Raw genomic sequence first — 25,489 nt, 5'->3', positions numbered from 1 at the left:
TGACAGCCAAATCTATCTGGCCAGAGTAAAAAAGTATAAAAGCCTGCCTTGTATCACATTGAGTGTGCATTCTATTGTAAGCAGCCTTAGTGCATGTTATACTTTAGGTGCATCCTTTACTTTTTTTTGTTTTGTTTTGTTTTGTTGTTGTTTTTGTTGTTAATTACGAACAGTGAATGTCAACAGACAGGCTTTTACCTTCGTGGCTGTTGTAATCCTTTCGTCCTCTAGATGTCGCCCTGCTTCAACGAGCCTCTATGCACTTTTGTTCAACTCGCAACAGTTCACTTTCCTCTTCTATACAGTTTTTTCTTGGAGTTTTTCTTGCTCATTCTATGCACTGGGACATCCTATCTCATCCTCGTCGCCACTGTTAGGTTTGCTATTAAGAGGAACGACACGGACAACCATTTCACTGAAGAGTCTTTACTGACGAGTGCGTCAGATCTCGCTCTCCATTACACTGTTCCCTGCTCCAATCAGCGCTCTCTCCACACACGGAGAAAATACCGTAATGCATGGAATAGATTCGCATAACAAAATACATGTTACATCAAAGCATTACATTGTGGTTAGAAAATTAGAAGTAAAACATAAACAAAAACAATACCTTACAATACCTCATGTAACTGCTGCTTTGATACTAATGTGTTCCTTCCAGTATTTCTGCACACGTAATATTGATTGAACATACAGTATTTATACTGTTTTTGTGTATTGTCTTTTGTGTATTCTCTTGTATTTGTTGTTTGCACTGTCTTTTGCCCTGTACTGTCTTTTTTGTCTTTTGTCCTGCAATGTTTGCACCAGGTTGCATAGATGCACTTTATGTATCTAGGACTAACTTATTAAGTCCTTCACTCTTTGTTCTATGTAGCTCCCTGATCCTGGAGAAACGTTGACTCATTTCACTGTGTACTGCAACAGCTATATATGGTTGAAATGACAATAAAAGCTCCTTAACTTGACTTGGTGACGTTCTTCCTGTCACTGATCCTCCTTAACTGTATGCTACAGTATGTAGAGACAATAGAACAGTCTAGAACACATCAGTGTGTAGGTTTTATTTCAACATTTACACATTTATTACATAGACTTAGGCTTAGATTTAGAACTGGATTTATGTTTCAAAAATATTTAATATTGTATTAAATTTTATCCTTTGAAGCATCAAAGCATTACATTTTGGTTAGAATATTAGAAGTAAAGCAAACAAAATTAGCACTCAGTATGATATATGAATATTGAGGCTGAATTAATATATTTTTTTAAACAGCAAATAATCCAAAACAGAGAGCAATAGCAAGGTCGGTAAGCAGATAGCACTTTTACACTGTTATGGTAATGGTTACAGTTTTATCAGGTTTTAGTCTGGACGAGACGGAGAGCGATGCCTGCTCATATAGAGGAGATCAGCCACAGGCTGCCTCTTCTAATCCTTGTTCAGGGTTACAGAGCTTCCTGGTCCTGGCTTTTCTGATGGAAAAAATAAAGCTCAGTTGATCAGCTTTAGACAATACATCAGTTTTAGACATTCAGACATTCATTTAGACATTTTCTAGTTGTTCCTGGTCTTCTGTTTTTACATATTTACAAATACTTTAAATTCAAATAAGGACTTTGGTAATATGTTAATTTTCCAAGCAAACAAGTATTAAAGTCTTACTCTCTGGTGTCCTCTGTTTCCTGGAGAGTCTGGGGTAAATGTACAGTGTGCCCACTAACACAGACAGCAGGATGATGACCTCAAAGAGCCACACAAGCACAAACACAATCATGAAATCTGAGAGAGAGAGAGAGAGAGAGAGAGAGAGAGAGAGAGAGAGAGAGAGAGAGAGAGAGAGAGAGAGAGAGAGAGAGAGAGAGAGAGAGAGAGAGAGAGAGAGAGAGAGAGAGAGAGATAGCACAACTGCTCATATACTGTAAAGTAGACCATGAAGTAAAATCAACACAGACAGCATGGGCTAATTAACACAATGTCCAATTTATTAGGAACACCTGGAAATATGTGTCAGCAGCACAGCAGGTAAAGAACATCTCTTAATGTTCACCTATTGGTCTTTATGAATTTAACCATGGCATTGTTTTTACACCTTGATGAGAGACTTAGAGACTGTTGTATGTAAAATTCCCATCAAGATCTGCAGTTAATGCAACTAGTCCGTTAAGATATAGAAAAACCCAAAGTTCCCCACCAACACCACGTCTCTCAAGATGGCAGTTTGTTAATGATAATAAAACTATGATACTAACCAGTGCAGAGAGGAGCGAGTCTAGAACATACACATTAGTCATCTTTGATGTAGACGGGAGAAGTAAAGGCAATTCTACTCTCCAGGTGAACATTGAAGGTAGGACCACACAACCTCTAATCACATCACACAGCACACTACAAGTTATTTCATAAATGTATAAAATATACATATTCATCCACACTATTGTCTAACTACTTTTAACGCAACAATAAAAGTCAAAGATATCAAATACATGCTTGGCTGATTAGATAACTTCATGAATGTCTACAGGTGTTTCTAATAAAGTGGATGGTGCAGGGAAGTAAGAATCACTGCACAATAGTGTTAGTGATATTTATTATTAAAGGTTTTACAGTATTAGATTCATTTGTTACTGCTCATTTTAAGCAGATCAAGTAAAATCAACACAGACAGCATGGGCTAACTAGATTTGTAAAAGTTCGTCGCAAGAAACTTTGATGTTGGCTTTGACGGTGCAAGTATTTGCAAAGCCCGGTGCTTTTTGGAGGCGAGTGGAAAAAGGGTCAGTGTTTCTTTTGGAGGCAAGTGGACAGAAAGATAGGGTGCAAAAACATATGGAGGCAAGTGGAGACGAGCATGCGACATCATCCGAATACTCCTGAAGATGTTCCCCTCATTGGTCTGAGTGTTTTGATATATCACATGCCCATGTTGTGCAAAATATTTTCACGTGACGTCAGGTGATGTCATCAGAATACCCGTGAGGAAGTTCCCCTCATTGTTCTGAGTGTTTTGATATGTCACATGTCCATGTTGTAAAAAGGTTTTTTGATTTTGCATATTTTGGGAGCGGGGCTGCGGCACAACCGAAAGGCCAGTCGATACACCAATTTAAAACTTTGTTCAGAGTACCACCCTAAAGGAGCCGGTCGAGTTTGGTGTAGATACTTCGAAAGCTTGCCGAGTTATAAATCCCCAAAGTTTATAATGGTAGTCTATGGGAAAAAAGGCCAATTTGAGACCCGGTACCGGAAGTACCGGAACTCAGATCACTTAGAAAAGTAATATCAACAAACATCAGACCAGGGTCTACAACATATCCAAATTTGGTGCATGTGGCTCGAAAGCCCTACCAGGAGTTACTCTTGATAAATTTTTGTCTAAGCTTAAATAGGAAAACAGAATGTTGGCTTCTACAAAACCAACATAAAAAAAAAACACAGTCCACTTTAATAGGAACACCTGGAAATACTGTATGTGTCAGCAGCGCACCAGGTAAAGAACATCTCTTAATGTTCACCTATTGATCTCTATGACTTTATCCATGGCATGAATGTTGGGTTGAAACATTGTTTTTACACCTTTATGAGAGACGTAGAGACTGTTGTATGTAAAATTCCCACAAAATCTGCAGTTTATGCAGCTCATCTGGTACCATCAACAATGCAACAATAAAAGTCAAAGAAATCAAACACATGATTGGCTGATTAGATAAAGTCATGAATGTCTACAGGTGTTTCTAATAAAGTGGACAGTGCAGGAAAGTAAGAAGCCATAACAATCAAACACATAATTAAACCAAAAATTATCAGAGGAGATAAAAAAAACTGCAACAATCACTCAAATATATATGTGAGAAATAAACATGTACGTGTCTAACAACATTAAAAGCCTAGATTGTTTTATGTTGTTTGGTTAATATGTACATTACAAGTTATTTTATAAATGTATAAAAAATAAACATTCATCAGCATTCTGTTAATATTATTGCAAACTGAAACACACCACTGATCTGTGTAAACTTCAAACCTGTCTGTTTTTATTTTCAGGTGATTTTCTTATTTTAATTGAATATAGAAAAAATAATCAATACAGATAACGGCATCAGTGATAAAGATTTGTCTACCCAAATATTGTTTGACTGATGAAGGCATTCAATGATAAAAACTATATATTTTACATGTTTGAGCATTCAGTAAAAGTTGACTGATGAGATGTTTGTGAGTGGGATTAGTCCAAAATGTCTGTGTGAGTGCGTGGGGTTAATCACTAATGTCTGTGTGAGTGCGTGGGGTTAATCACTAATGTCTGTGTGAGTGCGTGGGGTTAATCACTAATGTCTGTGTGAGTGCGTGGGGTTAATCACTAATGTCTGTGTGAGTGCGTGGGGTTAATCACTAATGTCTGTGTGAGTGTGTGGGGTTAATCACTAATGTCTGTGTGAGTGTGTGGGGTTCATCACTAATGTCTGTGTGAGTGCGTGGGGTTAATCACTAATGTCTGTGTGAGTGTGTGGGGTTAATCACTAAAGTCTGTGTGAGTGTGTGGGGTTAATGACTAATGTCTGTGTGAGTGTGTGGGGTTAATCACGAGTGTCTGTGTGAGTGTGTGGGGTTAATCACTAATATCTGTGGATGAGTAAAGAGAATTACTCAGTAGTGTCTGTTAAAAGTGGGAGTTAAACTTCATAGAGGAGCAACAAAGAGAAATCAAACATTATGAAGGAGCAGGTGGGATTATTTAAGACTTTATTATAGGCAGGATTAGTCAAGGCTGTCCTCAGGATGTTTCTGGGATCTGTGTTTATAAACTGCTGCATTGGAATTTTGTTCATCAAATCATTCTTGCCAGGGGCAGTGGGGGCTCAACTGTTTAAGGCTCTGGGTTGTTGATAGGAGGATCGGAGTACAAGGCCCAGCACAGCCAAGCTGCCACTGCTGGGCCCTTGAGCAAGGCCATCAACCTTCCCTGCTCCAGGGGTGCTGTAGCATAGCTGCCCCTGCACTCTGACCCCAACCTCCTCAGTTGGGCTATGTGAAGAAAAGAATTCCACTGTGCTGTAATGTATATGTGGCGATAATAAAGGCTTCTATGCCCTATTCTATTCTTTATAAAAGACAGACTCACCAGTGCATTGGTGGAGTTCAGCAGTATCGTGGTCACGGCTGACGTGATTTTCTACATGGCAGGTGATGTTTCCTTGATGGTCTTGTTCCAGTGTGACAGTGCTGGTCCCGTTCTCCAGTTGAGGGAGTGTGTTAAAGTCAGAAGTCCAGCTGAAGTGAAGGTTGTCTCCAACAGCAGAACAGAACACTTTCCAGACCTCAGAGAACAAGCAGCTGTAGGACACTTTCACTGAGGACACCTGAGCTGTAGATTAGAGATAAACACCTCAGAATAAATTACTAAACACATCATCAAAGCAGAAATACATGAACAAATCAGAAACACATGAAGATAATCTCAAATCAGAAAGAAGTAGAGGAACAATGACTTTATCTTGAGAGCTTCTTTACTGTCTGTTAAAGTTTTAAATTCTAACCTCAAAAATGCTGGATTTTTGTTAAAGTACACATGAACATATCTGCATTTTTAATTAGATGGAACCTCATTTGCATAAATAAATATGAAAACATAATATAAAATCTTGAGAGAGACTATAGTGTGGATGAATGTTTATATTTTACACATTTATAAAATAACTTGTAGTGTGCTGTGTGATGTGATTAGAGGTTGTGTGGTCCTACCTTCAATGTTCACCTGGAGAGTATAACTGCCTTTACTTCTCCCATCTACATCAAAGATGTTTAAAGTGTATGTTCCAGAGTCGCTTCTCTCTGCACTGGTTAGTATCATAGTTTTATTATCATTAACAAACTGCCATCTTGGGAGACGTGGTGTTGGTGGGGAACTTTGGGTTTTTCTATATCTTAAAATTAAACTAGTGGTCTGCAGGTCAAACCCATCCTCCAGCGGCATTTGCAGGTGCAGTCGCTGTCCCACAGCTAGATGACACGGATTCCTCTGAGTAAATCTACAGAGATCATGATCCTGAAACAGTGAACCTGCAGAGGAAGAAAAATCATCAGCATTCTGTTAATATTATTGTAAACTGAAACACATCTCTGATCTGTGTAAACTTCAAAACTCTGTTTATCTTCTGCAACTGATTTACTTGTTTGCTTGATTTTAAAAATGGCATCAGTGATTAAGCGATAAATAAATATTTCAGCAAATTTTTGGCTTTTATTTAAAATTCTGTTCACCATTAAATTAGCATTATTCACCAAAATCATCTAAAGACTAGAATTTAGTTATATACAAAATACAAAGCATTTTATATTATATTATATTATATTGTATCCTTCATCAAATCATTCTTTATAAAAGACAGACTCACCAGGACATTGGTGGAGTTCAGCAGTATCGTGGTCACGGCTGACATGATTTTCTACATGGCAGGTGATGTTTCCTTGATGGTCTTGTTCCAGTGTAACAGTGCTGGTCCCGTTCTCCAGTTGAGGGAGTGTGTTAAAGTCAGAAGTCCAGCTGAAGTGAAGGTTATCTCCATCCGCAGAACAGGTCACTTTCATGACTCCAGAGGACAAACAGCTGTAGGACACTTTCACCGAGGACACCTGAGCTGTAGATTAGAGATAAACACCTCAGAATAAATTACTAAACACATTAGCAAACCAGAAATACAAGAACAAATCAGAAACACAGCAACATAACCTCAAATCAGAAAGAAGTAGAGGAACAATGACTTTATCTTGAGAGCTTCTTTACTGTCTGTTAAAGTTTTAAATTCTAACCAAAAATCCTGCATTTTTTTTGTGATTTTAAATATGTACATTTCTGCATTTTTTAATTAGCTGGAGCCTCATTTACATAAATAAATATGAAAATATACAACAAAATCTTGAGAGAGACAATAGTGTGGATGAATGTTTATATTTCATACATTCATGAAATAACTTGTAGTGTGCTGTGTGATGTGATTAGAGGTTGTGTGGTCCTACCTTCAATGTTCACCTGGATAGTATAACTGCCTTTACTTCTCCCGTATCCATCAAAGATGTTTAAAATGTATGTTCCAGAGTCGTTCCTCTCTGCACTGGTTAGTATAATAGTTTTATTATCATTAACAAACTGCCATCTTGGGAGACGTGGTGTTGGTGGGGAACTTTGGGTTTTTATATATTTTAAATTGAGACTAGGTGTATTTAGGTCAAATCCATCCTCCAGCGGCATTTGCAGGTACAGTCGTTGTCCCACAGCTACATAACATGGTTTAATCTGATTAAATCTACAGACATGATCTTGAAACTGTGAACCTGCAGAGGAAGAAAAAATCATCAGCATTCTGTTAATATTATTGTAAACTGAAACACACCTCTGATCTGTATAAACTTTAAAACAGTATCTTCTCCAAGTGATTATTTACATATGTAATAGGTATATACTTTTATATAATCTTAAGTGAATCTTAAGTAATACTTTTATTTTGACAAGTAATCCAACTTGCAGTCCCGGTAGAGAGAGAGAGAGAGAGAGAGAGAGAGAGAGAGAGAGAGAGAGAGAGAGAGAGAGAGAGAGAGAGAGAGAGAGAGAGCTCATGGCGAGTGTAAGCCACACCCTTAGTGAGTGTAGTATTGTGTTTTGGGAAGCTTGTTCGATAAAGTAAAAAAAAGTGTGCATATGTCTGGGATGTTGTAGAATATTTTTATAGTAGCACTTTTTCAATTTTTTTCAAATGTATTTGTATTGCGCTTTCATCGTTGGACATTTTCTGAAAGGAGCTTTATAGAAATATAGGAAAACAATGACAAAGTTTAAAAGTAAATTAATATTTATCTCTATTTGGTTGTGGTTATGTATTTGTATTACATATTGTGATTAGATTTTTGTCATTTCGCCCAGCCATAAGTTGTACTGTGAAAACTTTACTTGCTTTAGACTCCTTTAAATCTACATCTTAACACTGATGATGTGTAACACTCTCACAGAACATCCTCCAAGATCCAAACCAGTCTGGCTGTAAAGCAGCACATTCGACACAGACAGCCCAGAGTTAATGTATTCAATGTTAGAGACTTAAAAGCACTTTTGTACATCGCTCTGGATAAGTGTGTCTGTCACATGCTGTAAATGTAAATGTAATTAATGGAAAAGAAAATTGGACACAGGGTTAAACAATAGGATCAGAATTATTATATATTAAAATATATTTTAGACAGTTTAGTGCCTTTGGAAGTCTTCAATTTCTTAGAATTTATTTATTTTTTCCTACAACAGAAAAGTTATTCACAGAAAAAAAAAATTCTTTTGAAGTAGAAGTGTTCATTAAAAGCTGACCGTTTTACTGATGTCTGATCTCACAGGTTTAAACTACATTTAGACCATTTCTCATTTCATAAAGCAGAAACTGTACAACTGCACATGTAGTAAATAAATGAATCATGCATTATTAGAGGATAAAACTTACCCATGACAAGGTGGGTGTAAATCAACAGGACTCCAAAAATGACCTGTATTCTCATTTTGTCCAGAGAACAATCCTGTCTCTGTACTTGATGGAGATCTTGGACCTGAATGATGAACGACTACAAAAGCAAGATGAAGCTTATTTTACAGAACTAATAATACTTTATTGAGAAACAGGAAGTTCCATACAACATCTACACCCCTTGACTTGAAAGTGATAAAGCAAGCCTGTGGTTTGTTCGTCTTGTCTAATGAAATATTTTTCTCACTTATACTTACATGGTCATACAGGGTCTATAAACCTCTCATAAGAGCCTGGTACTTTTTAGGTCTCATCAAACATGTTTAAAATGTATGTTCCAGAGTTGTTCCTCTCTGCACTGGTTAGTATCATTGTTTTATTATAATTAACAAACTGCCATCTCTTAAGATCTGGTGTTGGTGGGGAACTTTGTTTTTTTCTATATGTTAAAATTAAACTAGGTGTCTTTAGATCAAGCCCATCCTCCAGCGGCATTTGCAGATGCAGTCGTTGTACCACATAACATGGTTTAATCTGATTAAATCTACAGATAACATGATCCTGAAACAGTGAACCTGCAGAGGAAGAAAAAATCATCAGCATTCTGTTAATATTATTGCAAACTGAAACACACTGCTGATCTGTGTAAACTTCAAAACAGCATCTTCTCCAAGTGATTATTTGCTTAGTAGTTAAACTTTATTTGTGATTAAAATGGCAGTGAAATCATTCTAACATCACAGTTGATTAAAGGATAAATTATATTACAGCAAAGTGTTATTTAAGTCATTCTCTGATGTAGAATTTTTCCACCAAAATCATCCAAAAACTATTTTACAAATCACGCAAAATTGCATAAAATAGATGATACACCATTTGTATCATCAAAACACAGAAAATAACGACCTCTTAATGTAACTTTACTTGCTTTAGACTCCTTTAAATCTACATCTTAACACTGATGATGTGTAACACTCTCACAGAACATCCTCCAAGATCCAAACCAGTCTGGCTGTAAAGCAGCACATTTGACACAGACAGCCCAGAGTTAATGTATTCAATGATAGAGACTTAAAAGCACTTTTGTACATCGTTCTGGATGCTGTAAATGTAAATGTAATTAATGGAAAAGAAAATTGGACACAGGGTTAAAAAATATGATCAAAATTATTATATATTTAAATATATTTTAGACAGTTTAGTGCCTTTGGAAGTCTTCAATTTCTGAGAATTTATTCATGTTTTCCTAAAACATAAGTTGATTAATGAAGCCATTCACAGAAGAAAAACATTCTCTACTTTTGAAGTGCAGGAAGTTTTCATTAAAAGCTGACCGATTTACTGATATCTGATCTCACAGGTTTAAACTACATTTAGACCATTTCTCATTTCATAAAGCAGAAACTGTACAACTGCACATGTAGTAAATAAATGAATCATGCATTATTAGAGGATAAAACTTGACATGACAACGTGGGACTCCAATAATGACCTGTATTCTCATTTCGTCAAGAGAACAATCCTCTCTCTGTACTTGATAGAGATCTTGGACCTGAGTGATGAACGACTAAGAGCAAGATGGAGCTTCTTTTACAGAACTAATAATACTTTACTGAGAAACAGGAAGTTCCATACACCATCTACACCCCTTGACTTGAACGTGGGAAATCTTGACTTGAAAGTGGGTTTTATGTTTTGGAACCAAGCACTGCAATTGCTCTTCACCAGGAACACAAGCTGAGAGACTTTATATTTTAGCATTTATTCAAAAGCATAATAACAGAGGATATGGAGAGTTACAGCAATATGTTCTCCATTCATTATTACAATATAGATCAGCCAAGTTTCTGTCCATGAGTTAACAGGGGTGTAATACCTCGTGTTAATTCTTAAGACACTTCTTAATTCTTAAGATATCACACATACACTTGTGAGTGCACAATATCACACACACAAGCATTAACACAGTCAAACTGAACAAAGCCTGAGCTGGTGCGGTAGGTTGAGAGATACCGACTAGAGATAGTTGGGCTCACCTCCACGCACAGCTTGGGCTCTGGAACCCAACTCCTCGAGAGAGGCTGGACTCTCTACTACTCTGGAGTTGCCTGCGGTGAGAGGCGGCGGGCTGGTGTGGGCTTGCTCATAGCCCCCCAGCTCAGCAGCCAAGTGTTGGAGTTTACCCCGGTGAACGAGAGGGTCATTTCCCTGTGCCTTCGGGTCGGGGAGAGGTCTCTCACTGTTATTTGTGCTTATGGTCCAAATGGCAGTGTAGAGTACCCGACCTTCTTGGCATCTCTGGGAGGGGTGCTAGAAAGTGCCCTGACCGGGGACTCCGTCGTTCTACTGGGGGACTTCAACGCTCACATGGGCAGCGAAAGTGACACCTGGAGGGGCGTGATTGGGAGGAACACCCCCCCCCAACCTGAAGCCGAGTGGTGTTCTGTTATTGGACTTCTGTTCTAGTCACAGTTTGTCCATAACGAACACCATGTTCAAGCATAAGGGTGTCCATCAGTACACATGGACATCTAGGTCTAGGACAATACACATCTAGGTCGGAAGTCAATGATCGACTTTGTGGTTGTTTCATCTGACCTCCGGCCATATGTCTTGGACACTCGGGTAAAGAGAGGGGCGGAGCTGTCAACTGATCACCACCTGGTGGTGAGTTGGGTCCGATGGCAGGGGAGGAAGTTGGACAGACTTGGCAGACCCAAACGTACTGTGAGGGTCCGCTGGGAACGTTTGGCACAGAGTCTCCTGTCAGAGAGATCTTCAACTCTCACCTCTGGCAGAGCTTCAACCAGATCCCGAGGGAGGTTGGAGACATTGAGTCCGAGGGGACCATGTTCTCCACCTCCATTGTCAACGCAGCCGCACGGAGCTGTGGCCGTGAGGTCTCGGGGTGCCTGTCGTGGCAGCAATCCCCAAACCCTGTGGTGGACCCCAGAAGTAAGGCTCAATGCCGTCAAGCTGAAGAAGGAGTCCTATTGAGCCTGGTCTGCGTGGGGGACTCCGGAGGCAGCTGATAGGTACCGGAGGGCCAAGCGAGCTTCAGCCTGGGTGGCTGCAGAGGCAAAAACTCGGGTCTGGGAGGAATTCGGTGAGGCCATGGAGAAGGACTATCGGTTGGCCTCGAAGAAATTCTGGCAAATCGTCCGGCGTCTCAGGAGGGGGAAGCAGTGCCCTGCGCACACTGTTTACAGTGGGAGTGGGAATCTGCCGACTTCGACTGGTGACATCCTCGGACGGTGGAAGGAATACTTCGAGGATCTTCTCAACCCCACCAACATGTCTTCCACTGAGGAAGCAGAGGTGATCCCCCAAGCTGAGGTCACTGAGGTAGTTGAGAAGCTCCTTGGTGGCAAGGCACCGGTGGTGGATGAGATCTGCCCTGAGTACCTTAAGTCTCTGGATGTTGTGGGGCTGTCTTGGTTGACACGACTCTGCAACATCGTGTGGCGGTTGGGGACAGTGCCTCTGGACTGGCAGACTGGGGTGGTGGTCCCTCTGTTTAAGAAGGCGGGACCAGAGGGTGTGTTCCAACTACAGGGAGATCACACTCCTCAGCCTCCCCGGAAAAGTCTATGCCAGGGTACAGGAGAGGAGAATTCGGCCAATAGTCGAACCTCGGATTCAGGAGGAACAATGCGGGTTTCGTCCTGGTCGTGGAACACTGGACCGTCTCTATACCCTCACCAGGTTGCTGGAGGGTTCATGGGAGTTTGCCCAACCAGTCCACATGTGTTTTGTGGATCTGGAGACGGCATTCGACTGTGTCCCTCGTGGTGACCTGTGTGGGGTGCTCTGGGAGTATGGGGTCCGAGGCCCTCTGCTAAGGGCTGTCCGGTCCCTATATGACCGGAGCAGGAGTTTAGTTCGCATTAAGTCAGGAGTAAGTCAGACTTGTTCCCAGTACATGTTGACTCCGACAGGGCTGCCCTTTGTCACCGGTCCTGTTCATTATTTATATGGACAGGATTTCTAGGCGCAGTCGGGGGCCGGAGGGAGTCCGGTTTGGGGACCACAGGATTTCGTCTCTGCTGGGTGTCTGGGTGTCCCTGCTTAGACTGCTGCCCCCGCGACCCGGCCCCGGATAAGTGGTAGAAAATGGATGGATGGAAGTTGAAATGTTGGTGTTAAAATAATTTAGCAACTCAGTGTGTGAGCTGCTTAGGAAGCTGCAGCAGTGTGGGTTCAACACTGAAAACTGCAACAAGAAATATCGGAAAAGCAAACGAAAAACAGTAGCAAAATGTATTTTTTTAATATTAAGCCCAATTTATGGTACATTTAATATTTTTAAATATTATATACTGTAGACAGATATTTCTGCTTATTAATGTGCTTGCAAAGCACATTCTTATTCTCTTGCATACTTATTATTAATGTGCTTGCAAAGCACATTCTTATTCTCTTGCATACTTATTATTATTATTATTATTATTATTATTATTAATGTGCTTGTAAAGCACATTCTTATTCTCTTGCATACTTATTATTATTATTATTATTATTATTATTATTATTATTATTATTATTATTATTAATGTGCTTTCTACAGCACATTCTTATTCTCTTGCATACTTCTTCTTCTTCTTCTTCTTCTTCTTCCGGACACTTTTTCGCGCGTAACTTGTCCCGCAGCTTTTGTCCTAGACCCATAAATGAGGTGTCAAATCGACCAGCTCATTGAGGAGAGGTGTGCTATGGATTTTATAAGCGATCAGAATTCCAGAATTCCCAGTATGGAAGCTCAAAGGGGTGTTTTTTTCCCCATATACTTGAATGGGGAATCTCTCTGTAGATGTGCTAACATCCAAAAGAGGGCAGCAGACACCAGTGAATCTGTGTAGAGGTCTTTATTAAAGCTTGTTGCTATATGCTATATTTCACAGTGAGCTTCAGTTTCATTTCATATATATATATATATATATATATATAAATATATATATATATATATAAATATATATATATATATATGTAGCCCAGTTATGGTTCTATTAGGTATAATTTCTGTGTACTGCAAGAACAAGGTTGTTTGTAATGCACTGGCTCAAAACGTGTCTTTATCTAGCAAGCTTGTTTAGTTATTGGTGATTGGTCATTTTCCACTTATTCCCGAAGGGTGAATTCTGGTTGGACAAAAAAGGGAGGAGAGAACTGCCGATGGAGTGAGAGTTTGTTTTGTTTTTGCTCCAGCGAGTTAATTCGGATATAGACAATATACCCACTAGCAAAGTGCGTTAAACGGTCTGTATTTCGTTAAAGAAGTGTTAATACTTGTATTAAGTGGATTAGTGTTTATACTCGGTAAGAGAGTAAACGGTTATGTTTTGTTTCGGAGTCTGAGGTAGAGCGCAGCCTGTCGCTAAGCTAACTATCGGGACTAAGCTAAAAAAAAAAAGGATTCTATCTGACGGGGTTTCCAACCGGCTAACCGCCTAAGTGTTTAGTTATTTAAATTTCGGGACGGAGACAAGTTCATGGAGCCGTTGTGACTGTATATCGGACGCGGATTGGATGTTGCTATGCTATGGTGATACAGTATCGTGTGGCTGCTGTTCAGGAGAGGAGGCCATGAGACTACCTGAATATCTACGGCTGCATCTAAGGGAAGTTCGCGTTTTAAGCACCTTGGAAGGCAATCAGGTGATCTATTTATTTTCTTTTAGCTCGTCAGAGCGAAGAGGCCATTTGTAGTTTTAAAGGCCACCACGTTCCCCAGCAACGTTACAGGCCTGCAACAGGTTAGGGTTTGTGACTGGCGTGTGTGTGTGTGTGTGTGGGCCCATGCATGTGTTTGCCTGAGAACTATATTATGGTGTGTTTTTTTTCCTGGAGTTTTGGATTATTGATATTGTTGTTGTTCTAGAAATTTGTTCTGACATATATGTGACACACTGAATCTCTGGACAGTGTTTATTCGGGGTATGTTACTATTTATGTTTGAGTTAATTTAGTGATAGGGTCACATCTTTTGTGAGTTGTCCTGAAAACTACCCTGTGAAGTTCTGAGAATATAGTTTAAAGAGGCTAGTCGGAAGGAAGAAATACATAATTGGTTTATCTTTATCTTTATTTATTTTGTTGTTTAAATATACTTAAAACAATTACTTAATATTTCCATGTGTACATAAATAAATGTCATTAAGTTTACTTATCTTGTGAATTACTTTCATTTTTGATAACTTGCTCCAGTTAGTGTGCACCCCGTCTAATTAAGCTCATAAATAGACAAAAGAGCAGAGGAAGGAAAAGTGATATCCCATTGAGAGACACAGTGAGAACCCGGTCCTCCATCCAATAAGTTTAAGGGTAGAGGGCGCTACATATATTGTGGGATCGCCACCTATTTTCATGATTTTCGTTTGATTCGTTAGGCCCTGGACTACAAATCTGACGGCTCAGTGTAGTTTTTTAAGCCTCCAAGGACAAGTGAGAGCCGAAAACAAAGGACGGAAGTGCTGTGTGTTTCGGTCAGAAACGCGTTTTGGATTAAAAGGCTTACTTATTCCAGTTCCTTAGACTCTTGGGGATTTTTTACAAGCATTTGTTTTGGAAAATATTACCCCAGTGAAGAAAGGTAAGCGCCGCCTATTTCCGGTGACTATCAACTTGGATTAAATTAGTCTGATGGCTATAAATAATATTATGCTTTGTGTGTGGGCTTAATAAAATCCCGAGAGTCTAAGCTTTCAAACACTATAACATTTAACCGTGTATTTAATGCTTAAAACGAGTTGGTGGCATGCCTTGTACAGCACGGCGGTCACATATGTTGTTTCTCGGCGGTCACATATGTTGTTGTTTCTGCCATTTGTATAACTTTTTGTTGTTTTTTAACTATCAGTGTAGTTTTTATACTTTTTTTTCACTTTAAACTAATGTCCTTTTAAGAACAGCAACGGCTCTTTTAAGAGCCACCCATTAATTAAAATTAAGCGCATTTTTTCTTTGTCTCCTTACATTACATAATTATTTTTTAAACATATGACACGTACATCACAAAGAATGATAAGAATGTCTTCAATGTAATAAAGCTTGGGTATCGTTAGACGCGCCATTCTTCACATTAGTGAATTAATACATAAAACCGCAAAGGCTTTCCCGTGTTCCTGGATGGCCTAGTGGATAGCGAATCCGTTTAGCATGCAGACATTCGGGGTTCGAATCCCCCCTCGGACAGTTTTTTTTTTTTTTTTTCTTCTTCTAAAACTTTATAATAAAGGTTCATTAGTTACCACATTACTTAACATGAACTAATAATGAACTGCACTTCTACAGCATTTATTCATTTTGTTCATGTTAATTTCAACATTTACTAATACATTATTAACACCGTGTTAACATTACTTAATATACTGTGAACTAACATGAACAAAGAATAAACTTTATTTTAACAAAGATTACTAAATACAATAATTTATTGCTCACGGTTAGTAAATGTTAGTTAATACATTACGTTTGAACTAATGATCCTTATTGTAATGTGTTTATATTTTTTCCCAGTAGTTAATATACTGTGAACTAACATGAACAAAGAATAAACTTTATTTTAACAAAGATTACTAAATACAATAATTTATTGCTCACGGTTAGTAAATGTTAGTTAATACATTATGTTTGAACTAATGATCCTTATTGTAACGTGATTCTATTTTTTCCCAATAAAATCACTGATTGATGCTTTAGTTCAAGATCTTCATGGCGCTTGTTTCAGGAAAAGATAAATGGATTTTCAGGTGTGCTCTTTTGTTGCAGGTGAGAAACTAGTCTGCAAATATAACCATAGTAACTGTGCAGCCATACCCTAGCAACCATGTAGTGCACCTTACGAACCATATTGCAATATAAAGAAGCCATATCTCGGTTACACAACATAAAAACACTCGGCACGATGATTGGAACTGACGTCACGTGTAGCCCCGCCCCCAAAATAAGCGAAATCAAAAATTTAGCACAACATGGACATGTCATATATCAAAACACTCAGCACGATGAGGGGAACTGACATCACTGCAAGCACATTCACATTTTCTTTAGGAAATGTACCGTTCTGGTTTATATTTAAACCTTTATTTCTAAACAAGAACAAAGATATTTGTTAAGATATCTTTGTTGTGCTGTGAGTACAGATTCAGTGATGAGTGTGATGTGATGATGATGTGTGTGTGTGTCTGTGTGTGTGTGTGAGAGAGAGAGATGTGAGGGTTGTGGTAGCTAGGGTTGCCACCTTCAATACAGAAAAATAAGGGACGCCAGCCTCAGCGGGGGCCACACCCCTCGGGGCCACGATGACCACAGTTCCGATGGCGTGCCAGTAGTGGTATATCATAACTTAAAACATGTATTCATAAAAATATTAAGATTGATACCAATGGACATTATAATAAGATACCTGCTATTGAATTTACTTAAAATTAAGTGGTCATATTGAATACACAGCTATGACAATAATAAATATACGTCAAGTGTGACTGAGAACACAAAATATAAGCTTTTGGAGGAACTTGTGAGATGTGAACCATATTTTATTAACTTATTATTAAATTAACAGATCCGTAACTTAGTAATTATAACTTGCAAACTTGCAAAAGATCTTCCATGGACATCATGAACATAATAACATCAGTGGATGTATATCAGTGTATCAGTGAATATCAGTGGACCAGAAGTAGTAGTGTGCAGTATTGGAGCATGTCAGGCCTACTTTCTTTTATAAGTGTACTTCTTGTCACTCCTTGCAGCACTGAGAAGCTGTTTGTCTTTCAAACAGCTACCGTAAAACTCTGAACAGGACTGTTCAAAGTTAAAAGTGATCAAGAGCTCACTCCTAATGAGCTCCACACAGCACCTGTTCCATTCTAGAAAAGATCCTTTCCACATAACCATTGGATCCTGGGATGCTTAAGATGTGGCTGATGATGGACAGCATGTTAGGCAGGTTAGCTACTTGAAAGAGAGCCACCCACCTGGCAGACACATCTTTGGACTTCCATTCATCCTCTGCACTATCTCTGAGCCCCTTCAGAATGCTATTTGCTGTGGTGCATTCATCATAATGTTCATCCATGCTGACTTTTTGGATGAGGTTCAGCTTATTAATGATGCCATCGTTTCATATGGATTTTCTGTCACTCTGACGCTGTCAAAAGAACCGACGAGGCGGCGTCCCGCCCTCCTCTGACTCTGATTGGCCGTGATTCACGGCCTGTAACCCTAAAACAAACCAATCAAACCAACCATGGTAACGAGTATTACCCAATCAGGGGCAGAATAGGACGCGTCTCCACACACTGCGGGGGGTTGATTTGCATGGGATGCTGTATAATGTGGACCTATGTAAAATATGGCACAAATCCCATCCCGTATTGATTTGATATGGGACGCGTCATTTTGCCTGTAAATACGGGACGATTCCGTATTTCATGGGACGGGTGCAGTCTAAAAATAGATTAATTAAGTAGCTTCAACTCATTATTAAGTAGATACCATGAACCTTTTATAGTTAGACTAACCCAATTTGTTTAGTACAACAACTTAATTTTAATTTCAAAGTTTTGGTGATATTAAGTGGTCAAATTACATAATTTAAGCTATTCTAACTTCTTTATTTTGATTCCATTCTACTAAGATATGTCCATGCAAATTGTTAACTTAATATTTTTGAGTACAAGTAACTTATTTCACTTCAATCAAGAGAAATAACACAGCAATTCCAGTTTTATGATGAAACTGGTTTATTATAAAACCAATGTCAACTTATGTACAAAAAGGTTTTAACAATGCTTTGACAAAACGATAATTATCCTGGACTAAAGTATTTTTCAAGTAAAGCCAAGTAAAGAATCAAGTATTTTCTTAGTAACCTGGTAGGTACATATCAGAATAAAATAATAACAATAAATCACAGGGAACATGAAATTGCCAGATTATTGGGTCCACCTAGTTGAAAGTTTTCTTCCTTTTTTATATTATTGCAAAGTATTAAATTTTACCTTCATCACATAAACTACAGCCCCCATAAAGTCTCAAACAAATACAACACTGTAACCTTCATGTAAAAAAATTGTCAAAATTACAGCTGCTGTACGTGTATGCACAACAAAACTTTTACAGGAAACATTTCAGGAATACAACAGTTTATTGTTTAAAGACATTACCTTCGGGCTAGCTTTCAGACCATCCAGCTCAAGAATTATTTTCTGAAACACCTCAAAAGTATTTTTTAGTTTAGATTTTTTGTGTATACAGTTGGTAGCTGCTGAGATTAAAACAAAGCAAAAATATTAACTTACCTATATAGCCTCGATTCTCCTGTTTCTCCGGCTACTAGTAGTCCTTCTCTGGCAGCAAAACACGTCCGGGCAAATTCCGCCTTTACTCAGCTTTTAAAGGATGCTCACTAGATATACAAGTTTTGCTAACTTAATATTTTTCTGTTGTTACTTGAAGGTAAAAGTTTTTGTTCAAAATCGATATATAATTAAGACAGTATTCTTTATTTTAATTTTGAAAGACTTATTAATATGAGTTATCAACTCACCAATACAAGTACATAGATACACCCTGGACGGAGTGCCAACCAATCGCAGGGCAGACACACACACACTCTACAAGTACATATTACAAACTTAATTATTTTATGCTGAAAATGTTGTTTATTTTAAGTTTTACAAACTAACCCCATGAATAATTTTTTAGAGTGTGTCAACCCTAGTGGTAGCTCAAGTGGTTAAGGCTCAGGGTTATTAGGGCTCAGGGTTATTAGGGCTCAAACCCCAGCAATGCCAAGCTGCCACTGTTGGGCCCTTAAACAAGGCCCTTAACCCTCCCTGCTCCAGGGTGCTGTATCGTGACTGACCCTGTGCTCTGACCTCAAATTCCAAAGCTGGGATTTGTGAAGAAAGATTTTCACTGTGCTGTAATGTATATGTGATTAAAAAAAAACAAAAAAAACGCTTTTTCATTGAAGTAACTAACACTATGAACACTTTTAAAAAATACTATGGATTTAAAATTGCAACTGATGCATTACATTTAAACAGGAAAAAAAATTATAGATTCTTTGTCTTTTTTGTACACATTTAATAGTGGTCAGTGATGTGTAGTCTCTTACAGTCCTCTGCAATGTGTGTGTGTGTGTCTGCGCATGCGCGTGTGTGCGTGTAGTGAAGGTATGAGTCAAAACTTTTTTTGTTTGTTTCTTTATGTTGTATGATTTGAGTGAGCACTGAGTGGTGTGTAGCGAGTAGTGTGTGTGTGTGTGCGTGTGTGTGTGTGTGTGCGTGCGCGCGCGTGTGTGTGTGTGAGCGTTACACGGTAGCGGCTTTTACAATCCCGACGCGAAAGCATTGGTTTAAACTGTTACCGACTGTCACGGGCACAGTAGAAGAGGCGCCTCAGCGGTAGCTAAGCTAATCGTCAGGAAGAGCATTTTTCCTGCTGCCCACATGAACAAGGCTGTGGTGATGTTTGTGGATGAGATTCACACAGTTGAGATTGTGGTCACTAAAGGGGTTGTAATTAAAGACACCCTGATAAGAAAAGCAGGTCAATGAATGGAGCAGTGTACAGACAAAAAGTCAGGAAGAATTAAAACAGCAAAGAAGTAACACAGAAGGTCAAGAAGAAGAAGAGGAAATAACTGAGGCAGAAGCAGAACAGATGGAGACAGGAAAAGAAAATCCAAAAGTTGACGTTAATCACAATCCAAAACAGAAAATGGAGGCAGTCAAAAATCAAAGTAGTGAGGAGTCAGTAGCTACAGACAACACAGATCTGATCACAGATGTAGGTTCACTGTGGTCAGATCAAATTGAACAGGAAAAAACAAATCATAAACAGTCAAGAAACATTGATGAGGAAAAACAAAATAACAAACAAATATTTACATACAGTATGAAGCTAAAGAGGTTAAAAAAGGTTTCTCCAAAAAATAAAGAATATGAAAGGAGTTAGAGTAGACTAGCACTTCAGTGACAAACAAAGCTTTGTGGACTCAGCAACAACCATAATAAAGGAAAAAAGTACACTGCCAACATTACAAGGGACATCACCAAGTAATCAAGAGAGCTGGAGATAGATATAGTGGAACTCCAGGCTTTATCTGAGTCCACAGGAGACAGACGACATTTTGAGAACTGCAAAGCAAAATAAAGCTTTTAATGCACAATGGATGGGCAACACATAACACACAGTAACGACATCAGACGGTATGCCACAAACTTCTACAGAGATCTGTACGAGAGTGAATAGAGTGACAATGAAGAGCTGCTATAGAGATTTCACAGAGGAGTCCCAAAGATTTCCCCAGAGGACAAAGCTGCTCTGGAAGGCCCGCTGGTTCTGGAAGATCTGCGGGCCACCGTGAACTACCCCTACCCCGGTCTACCCCTGAGCATCCAAAGAGGTGTAATTACATTTCTCCGCAAGAAAGGGGAGCTACAGGACATTAAGAACTGGCGTCCAGTGTCACTGCTCTGCACGGACTACAAAATAATGTCCAAAGCGATGGCTAACCGTCTTTAGAGATGTCATGGACTCTATAACACACGCTGACCAAACATACTGTGTGCCCAATAGATCCATCATTGATAACGTTTCTCTGAATAGTGACATTTTGGACGTCTCCAGCTCATTGGCAATTGACCTTGGACTGATTTCACTGGATCAAGAAAAAGCTTTTGACAGGGTTGAGAGCCAATACCTCGCTAGAGGCTCCAGTCTTATAGCAATGATAAAGGTGATGTACCAGGATGTTGAAAGTGTACTCAAGATCAACGGAGGGTTAAGTGCTTCTTTTAATGTAAATTGGGGATTCAGACAAGGCTGTTCTTTATCATATATGTTGTACACTTTATCAATTGGACTGTTTTTACACAGAATACAAATGTCATTAATGGTTTTATTCTTCCTGGTTTTAATGCTCCACATGTTTTATCTGCGTAGGCAGATGATGTTATGGTTTTAGTAATAAATCAAAACACAATTAAGGTTTTAGAAAAAGTCGTTTCTGATTTTAGTCAAGTTTCCTTATCGAGAATCAACTGGAGAATAAGTGAAGCTATTGCAATAGGAAATTGGACCTTCGGTTTACCAAAACTAGCCAGTGGACTAAAGAATTCAGAGACAAAGGGATTTATTTACATGATGAAAAGAAAAACTGGGACTGAGTATTAGGAAAAATAGAAGGTAAACTAAAAAACTGGGAATGGCTAAAAGCGAACATGTCACTAAGGGGGAGGGTACTGGTGGCCAACAATCTAGTAGACTCAACACTGTGGCATCGCCTAGCTTAACTGTGGCCTTGTTGAAAAAATTCAAGCAGCACTAGTCAACTCTGTATGGGACAAATTACACTGGGTTCCTCAGAGTGTTCTCTTCCTCCCTATGGAAAAAAGAAGGCAGGGCCTAGTAGACATTCGGAGCAGAATCACAACATTTCATTTTCAAACAGTACAAAAATACCTTATCGGATCTGATTCGGTTATATGAAGAGATTTTCTTTTGCAAAAAATAAGTGGCTTAGTTGTGATTAAACTTTCTTTTTAATGGACCTCAGGCTACGGTCACAGTGACACACTGAAATCAACGTCAACAAATGATCAGCAAGTTGTCAAAAGAGGAAATGTTTTTATTAAAGGAACACCACGAAGTGTTTGAAACAGCGGATAAAGGCGATCCTTTCCCAGAACTGGAACTTTTACCAAAGCTTGATGGTTTTAATGGTTTGTACCTTGAAGCAGGCAAAGGACATGTTTTACCGATCTATGAAGCAAAAGGAAAAGAAATTTACAAATGTTGTGTAAAAACTGTAAATAAGAGAAAGCTGGATGGGAGGAAAGACACTGTGTGGAGGGACAATCTGGGTTTTAGATGACACTAAGCCGGCATGGAGAGTGTTTTATAAATGTCCACTTAGAAAGAGAACAGCTGATTTACAGTGGAAAGATTTACATGGAGCAGTGGGGGTCAATGTTTTAATCTCTAAGTTAAATCCAGATGTTTTAAACACATGTCCATTCCTACAGAAACTGTTTTCACTGTTTTTTTAAAATGCAAAAGACCCTTAACCCTCTGTTAGAGCTGCTAAAATTATAGTATAATGTCATTTTATTTCTTTTGGTGAAACATGGTCCCAGGTACGTTATATTTTTGGAGCTGGGTATAAAAAAAAGAGAAAAACAGAAATGGGAACTGATTTGCTAAAACCTTCATGGAAAACCTTTCCAAAATAATAGGGAAAGGTGAAATGCTTGTGTTGACAGGATATGCCCTGGTTTGATCCATGAAGGTTTTGCTCCATGATTGTGTGCCTGAAGCTCTACTCTTACACTAGGTGGGCCTGGATGAGGCAGTTCGTAGTTGGGAAAAGCACAGAAGCATTAACTCCTGGCTCTAAGGGATCTAAGTTCATATGACGGCCAATGCGTAAGGTGAGCAGATCTGTCTGTATGGTTCTGGGCCCGGAAGCCAAAAGGCACCCTTCCAGAGCATGAAGTGGTAGGGGCTGTGGAAGTGCCTTCTAACGGAGATTCAAGCCATGATCAATAAAAAATATATTAACTATAACTATAGTCTCTCTCAATATTTCTTTTTACATTTTAATATTTTTATACAAATGAGGCTTCATTTAATTAAAAATGAAGAAGTGTATATATTGTGATGTCCTTATGTCCTTGTATGATTTTGCTTTGATTTTGTGTTTATTTGTTTTGGCGTCTGTAGTAATTCATCCCGAGGTGTTTATCTCTAATCTACAGCTCAGGTGTCCTCAGTGAAATTGTCCTACAGCTGCTTGTTCCCGGAGGTCAGGAAAGTGTTCTGTTCTGCTGATGGAGACAACCTGCACTTCAGCTGGACTTGTGAATCAAACACTCGGTTGGAGGACGACAACAAAACCCTCGTACTGGATAAAATGCATATTAAAAAAGTCCCCTGTAATGTCGAATATCACGTCAGTCATGCCTACAATTCAACTGAACTGCCAAAATGTACCAGTGAGTCTGTCTTTTTTAAATAACATTAGAAAATATTTCTTTTGTTTCTATACTTCTGTAAAGCTGCCTTGAGACAATGTCCATCATTGAAGTGCTTGTAAAATGAATTGAAAATAATGAATTACACTATATAATGAATAACACTGCTATCCAGTGGCTTTTACCTAGTGACAACATCGCCTTTATATTTTAAGCCCACTGTAATGCTGTAATTCTACAGTGGCAACAATTTAATAAAATATTAAATAAGTCCTATGTACTGAATGTGTAAATGCTGAAATAAAATCTGTTTTAGTTATTATTAATGATTTTAGTATTTTTTTTAATGTAACTCACCTACACACTCATTTGTTCTAAACTGTTGTATTGTCTGTATATACTGTAGCATACAGTTAAGGAGGAACAGTGACGGGAAGAATGTCATCAAGAAGGGCAACCATTGACAACAAACATATGCCCTTTAAAATGTCTAAACTGTCTAGGGTGTGTGTGTGTGTGTGTGTGTGTGTGTGTGTGTGTGTGTGCCCTGCCATGGGTTATTACCTCATCCAGACTGTCCACCATCTTGAGTCCCCTGGGAAAGGCTCCTGCTCAAGAGTCCAGGGTTTACTAATCTACCCCGGTTACTGCAATATGTTATTTGCAAAGCATCTTAACCCTAAAAAGAGCTCATAAGGATCAAAAAGTCTTAGGAGTAATGAGGAGGACTTTTAAGAGGCTTAAGAGTTTCTTCAGCAGAAGGGAAAATGGCCAAAAGGTGAAGGAGAAGACATGTACAATATTTAATACTGATAGATGCTACAGATTAGATCATGTAGGGATTATTTTTGTGAAAAATAATAATAGAGATAACATCTATAGTATATTCTATAGTCCCTACATGATATAGCCTCAAATATCTTAACATAGAGACAAAGTGAAGCTTATATTAGACCATAATGTCATATGTGTCATAAAACACCACCTCTCTAAGATATACGTTTGTATTTTCCTTGCTCAGAATTGCTTTGAGATTGGTCGTGAATCACTCTTAAGATACGATTCCTAGTTAGATTTTTTAAACTAAATTAGATATCATTCGTAGAATATGTAATATGTAGAACATAGAATATGTATGCAATCAATGGTCATTGGTTGCACTTCTTGATGGTGTACACGGCATCAGTGACCAGCTACATGTGCATTGTGCAAGGCAAGTGCATTGATGATGTGACCGTCTCCCAGACCATCACCACACGCTCCAACCGGAAGCCACGAATGACTGCTAAAGTGTGTGAGCTGCTGAAGCCTAGAGACCTAGCCAAGGGCCAAACTGTCCCGAGCCATCATAGAATCAAAGCACACACAAGCCTAGACAATCCACAGCCACTTCCAGGACAGCGGAGAAACCCGGCGCAGTACAGGTGAACTACAAGACAGCTTCACCTGCCTGTGATAGTGATACCTCCCTCCCAGATGCACTGAATGACTTCTAAAATCAGTTGCGGAACAATGTAGCGGGAAGGAAGACCATGCTTTGAGAAGTGCTTTAAGGAGGTCATCATGAGGCACATCAAGACCCAGTTACCACCCTCACTGGACCCCCTACAGTTTGCATATCGTCCAAACTGCTCTATGGACGACGCCATTGCCTCAGCCTTTCATGTAGCCCTCACCCACCTGGACAATATAGACACTTACGTACAAATTCTGTTCATAGACTTTAGTTCAGCATTCAACACAATCATCCCTCAGCACCTAATTGAGAAGATGAGCGTGCTGGGAATGAACACCTTCCTCTGCAACTGGATCCCGGACTTCCTAACTGGGAGACCTCTGTCAGGAACAGCATCTCCAGCACCACCACACTGAGTACTGGAGCCCCTTAGGACTGCATGCTCAGTCCACTGCTGTTCACCTTGCTGACTCACAACTGTGCAGCAATGCCCAGATCGAACCATATCATCAAGTTCGCCGATGACACGAATGTGGTGGGT

General features: G+C 39.1%; 2 protein-coding genes and 1 long non-coding RNA gene across 9 annotated transcripts in view; 2 read left to right on the top strand and 1 right to left on the bottom strand.

Annotated features, from left to right (window-relative positions):
- LOC113648365 overlaps positions 1-25,489 on the top strand; it is a 261,316-nt gene that overhangs the window by 144,600 nt on the left and 91,227 nt on the right. The gene's annotated exons all lie outside the window — the stretch shown is intronic.
- The window catches only part of LOC113659134 (carcinoembryonic antigen-related cell adhesion molecule 5-like), a 569,148-nt gene that overhangs the window by 512,947 nt on the left and 30,712 nt on the right, over positions 1-25,489 (bottom strand). For 2 of the 3 annotated variants that reach the window (XM_047801200.1, XM_047801202.1), the window contains exons 2-4: positions 7,019-7,333; positions 6,397-6,639; positions 5,744-6,061 (exon numbers count right to left, since the gene is read on the bottom strand). In XM_047801200.1, the coding sequence (XP_047657156.1) occupies positions 5,744-6,061; positions 6,397-6,639; positions 7,019-7,333 (876 nt within the window). Of the gene's footprint in view, positions 1-5,123; positions 5,367-5,743; positions 6,062-6,396; positions 6,640-7,018; positions 7,334-25,489 lie in introns of all 3 variants that reach the window. The other variant, XM_047801199.1, reaches the window with a different exon arrangement.
- Positions 13,666-25,444, top strand: LOC125138886. Its single transcript, XR_007138003.1, has 3 exons — positions 13,666-14,258; positions 22,853-22,949; positions 23,277-25,444. It is a non-coding gene; the product is annotated as an uncharacterized LOC125138886 (long non-coding RNA).

This window comes from Tachysurus fulvidraco, chromosome 15, assembly GCF_022655615.1.
Source record: "Tachysurus fulvidraco isolate hzauxx_2018 chromosome 15, HZAU_PFXX_2.0, whole genome shotgun sequence".
NCBI lineage: Eukaryota > Metazoa > Chordata > Actinopteri > Siluriformes > Bagridae > Tachysurus > Tachysurus fulvidraco.
This window is presented reverse-complemented; position numbering and strand designations above follow the sequence as displayed.